This window comes from Perkinsus marinus (assembly GCF_000006405.1).
Source record: "Perkinsus marinus ATCC 50983 genomic scaffold scf_1104296959654, whole genome shotgun sequence".
Taxonomy (NCBI): domain Eukaryota; phylum Perkinsozoa; order Perkinsida; family Perkinsidae; genus Perkinsus; species Perkinsus marinus.
This window is the reverse complement of record NW_003206338.1, coordinates 1-3,716: the sequence shown is the minus strand read 5'-3', so window position 1 is coordinate 3,716 and position 3,716 is coordinate 1. Positions and strand designations below refer to the sequence as shown.

Here is a 3,716-nt window from a genome sequence, read left to right as displayed (position 1 = left end):
GCATGAACAGCATCAGCGTACTACAACGAAACACGATAACAAGTTACTTGATCGATACGGTAGATTCTCATCAACGACATTTAATAAGGGCCTTCTGAGGAAATCAGACTGGACTTTATCATACACGAGTTCACTGTAGAGCCGCCGTTAGAGGCTTTACAGGGTGACTGAAGTGAGGCTCAATGCTCCAACAAGGGGAGGGTTCAATGTCATGACATTTGCTTACCCACGTATAGGTCCAGCGTTGAGGAAATGCAAGATTTATCGAGTAGCGCAAGAACTAGTGCTCATTGTGTCGCCCGCTCGACTTGTTTCGGAGGAGCGTCGCCTTAGGATATCGAGGCCACGGCAGAAGGCTCAGGAGATAACCGTTGGCGACTACGCCAAGTCCCAGGGTCGCAACTCGGTGGTTTAATATAGGCCTCCGACCCAACTCTTGGCTGCCCGAATCTTTTCTTTTCGCCGTGACGAGTAAGCCTCCTCACAGTATCGTCTCTCGTCACACCTTCGCCCTCCTGTCGCGTCTCGGCGGGCCCTTGGGCCCTACACATGTGCCTGTGCTTACTAGTACAATGCCTTTTGTCTTTGTTTTCACTTTTCAGCACTACAGGGGCAAGGACAGAAGTCTTGTGGCAGTGTTGCTCCTACTACCCAGGCTGTTGCCCCATGATCTACTTTTTTACGGTGTATACGCATTACAAATAGAGGAGTATGATGTCTATGGGTAGGCCAGTGGGAGAGTGGCCTTTCTTCAGGTTGTTACGGTATTCAACACACAGCAATCTCGGTCATGTGGCCTCCTATTTCACCATTAAAAACTTCAAGGCGAGCGAGTTCATGCGGCAAGATAGAAACTCCAATTTCGACATTCTGATCCTGACATAATAATAACTCCCATTTCGCGCATAGGAACATCAATATTGGTCGAAGCCTATGTCTGGCCCCTAGACAATCCTAATTTTGTGTTTACAGGCCATCTAACTCGCACAGCTCAAAAGTTTCATAAACAACCCATGAGAAGAAGTAATAGAAGGTTGTCTTGGACATGACCATAATAATCTTCATCATTCTCGTGATGAAGCCTATGAGATTTCGATCCTATTCAGTCGAGCGAGCAACATGATCGCGAGTTGATCCCACTTGAGTGCAATCCAGCCGGTGATTTGAGTCTCTTACCGTTAAAGTCTTACGAGGTTGTGTGGAAGGCCGATACCGCCTGTATGGACCTCGATCTGTACTCTACCGGGCTTGACCAGTGGTCGAACGAAATTGATGTTCCTGCGTACGAAGTAGGAGTTATTATTGTGTCGAAATCGAAATTCCTCAAACAGCGCACCTTCGAGATTGAAGTCTCCAGAACAGCGAAGCAAAGAATTGGAGGTTTCTGTGGGAGTATCTTGGCGCATGAACTCCCTTCGACAGTGATGATATTAAGGTTAGCAAGGCATGGACCGCAGCCGCTGTATATTTCTGTAGTGAAATATTGAGATATTTACCGGGGACTTCCTCATATTTCCCTTTTACTCAAAGGTTGGCTGTCATAGTGTCTGACGGGCTGCTGTGCATGTGTTGGTGACAATATGAAGTTTCTGAGGAAGTTTTAGTTGACTTCTGTACACTTCGTGTGTAAACTTGTGATAGTTAGTGAGAAATGCAAAGATTTATTCCAACGCTGTTGTAGATAGTACCGACGATACGAAGGGCGAAGAAACTGCAGGAGCAGCAGTTGCTGTTAATTGTCGTATACAGCAGCAAATAAATATTCACAATCGTCAGCGTATCGAAAATTTGTTGTTATCGAAAATGGACGCGAAAAGTATTACTGAGGTTCGGCCACCTACAAGGTGGTATCAAAATCCTGGTGATCTTCTCCCCTCTTGTGCTCAGTACAAATTTTCAGTCTTCCTCCCCTCCTATGTGGAATGCACTTGTGCCGTATAAGAGGTAGTTCACGTTATAACGGCAGTAGTCCATTTACGGTGTAGTGAAGTGATTCTATCATAGTATTTTCATGCTCTGTTGGTGACAATGGCAGACCTGCCGTCCATATTCCTTACGAGATTCTGATGCTCGTGTCTTTCCTGTTGAACACATCCGTATTTCCCTCAGGAGGTTGTTTCCCTTTTTCACTTAATGATGGGCATGGACCAACCCCTTGGTACTGTCGGCATCCCCTATCATCGAGCCCAGTCCAAAGGCTTTGACGTCGATTACGATCAGTCGAGAGGCTCCTTCATGGACCACATACGAAGGGCGCTCAAGAAGGCATTCTCGAGTGGTGACACGAGTAGCCCATCGAATCTACAACAGGGGGAATTTTACGCCTCTCAAGTGTCGTCATCGTATGCAACGGTGTCACGAAGAGTCGATCAGCAGGAGGCGGACAGTTTGGGGTCCAACTCGACAGAAGCTCCACCTTGTGAGGATCATGTCGGTGCTATGGTAGTAATATTATTACAGGAGGATTTATGGACGACGCTGTGCATTTAGGCATCGCATGAAGGTTTCCATGTGCATCATCAGGCAAGTAGTCGGTGTAGTGGCAATAAACCACCAGTGTGGTCGTCAAGTCGCAGACCACCGCCTCCTGCCCGCCGTGTACCTCAGCCGTGCTCCTCTTCACGGCTCATCAACAATTCATCGTCTTCTCGTCTACATACGATGACGGCAGTTTCATCCGATAGGCCCAACCCGTTAGTAGACGACTTGTGTTCTCGTCACGTTGAAGGCATGCCTGGCAATGGAGCATTGATGCCAAGAGGAGGAGGAGGTAGTAGTAGTGTGGTCGATTCCCTTCCTTTTTCGGAAAATTTTTTACTCAGAATTTTTCCCCGACCGGAGGGCCACTGAGACTACGGTGTTCCCGTCTGAGGCAGAAGCCGTATTTGCGCGGATGCGCATGCTTGGTCAAAAGTGTAAGAACGATTCTGGTCGCCACAAGTTGAGTAGAGATCCTATTACTGGAGAGAAGTTGCTCGTTTTGCGGTAGAGCAATTTCGACTTTAACGATTGCTGTCTATTATATAGTCTTGACAATATTGTTTATATTTGCTGGCGACGCCAGCACAGCTGTAGTCGCCGTTGACGTTAGAAGGTAGTTGGTATGGCAATGTTCCTACTTGGAAGGAACTCTATCACAACTACTGCCAAACTCGATGGTTTCCTCCCTCTGATTTACTGTTGGTTTCCCCTAGTTCTTTCGGGAGAGTAATACGTCTCATCGACAGCTTCGAAGGGTGATCGAATAGACTACTCAAGACAGAATTGACCAGTTGTCGCTTAATCGACATTTCCTCTACTACTTCGTAAACGTACCGTCATTATCAGTCCCACGATGCATTTAGATCATACTTGTTATTGGAATAGTGATAGCAGTCGACAACCTATATGACATCTACAATGGGCACATTTGTGATCCTGATTTGATTTCTGGCAACGTTATCAACATCCCTGGGCACTTTCGTGACAATAACCAAAGACTTTTGTATCGAGAGAAGGATGGTGTTGAACAAAGTTGAGAGGACACACTGAAGCGAATAAGAGGTATTATACAACCATACCAAAACGTCACTATGCTGCCTCTCAAAGGGAGAGTACTGAGTCACCATCATCAAGACAGCGACCGGGTCTCCACGACTATTGGGGCGCTTCAATGTTACTCACCTCACTCTTCAATGTTTAGAGAAAATCTCGATGTAGACGATCGGACACCCTAT

The 3,716-nt window shown here is 46.6% G+C and overlaps 2 protein-coding genes across 2 annotated transcripts in view; both read left to right on the top strand.

Annotated features, from left to right (window-relative positions):
* The window catches only part of Pmar_PMAR021498 (Protein BIM1, putative), a gene marked incomplete at both ends in the record, with an annotated part of 1,245 nt that extends 830 nt beyond the window's left edge, over positions 1–415 (top strand). The window contains one exon of the mRNA XM_002773028.1: positions 334–415. Coding sequence (XP_002773074.1) covers positions 334–415 — 82 coding nt within the window. The remainder of the gene's footprint in view (positions 1–333) is intronic.
* A 2,315-nt stretch (positions 416–2,730) lies between these two features.
* Pmar_PMAR021497 (hypothetical protein) lies at positions 2,731–2,989 on the top strand (the record flags this gene model as incomplete). Its single annotated transcript, XM_002773027.1, has 2 exons — positions 2,731–2,770; positions 2,823–2,989. The coding sequence occupies 2 exons, from the start codon at positions 2,731–2,733 to the stop codon at positions 2,987–2,989; spliced, it is 207 nt and encodes a 68-aa protein (XP_002773073.1).
* Between the last annotated feature and the right edge of the window lie 727 nt (positions 2,990–3,716).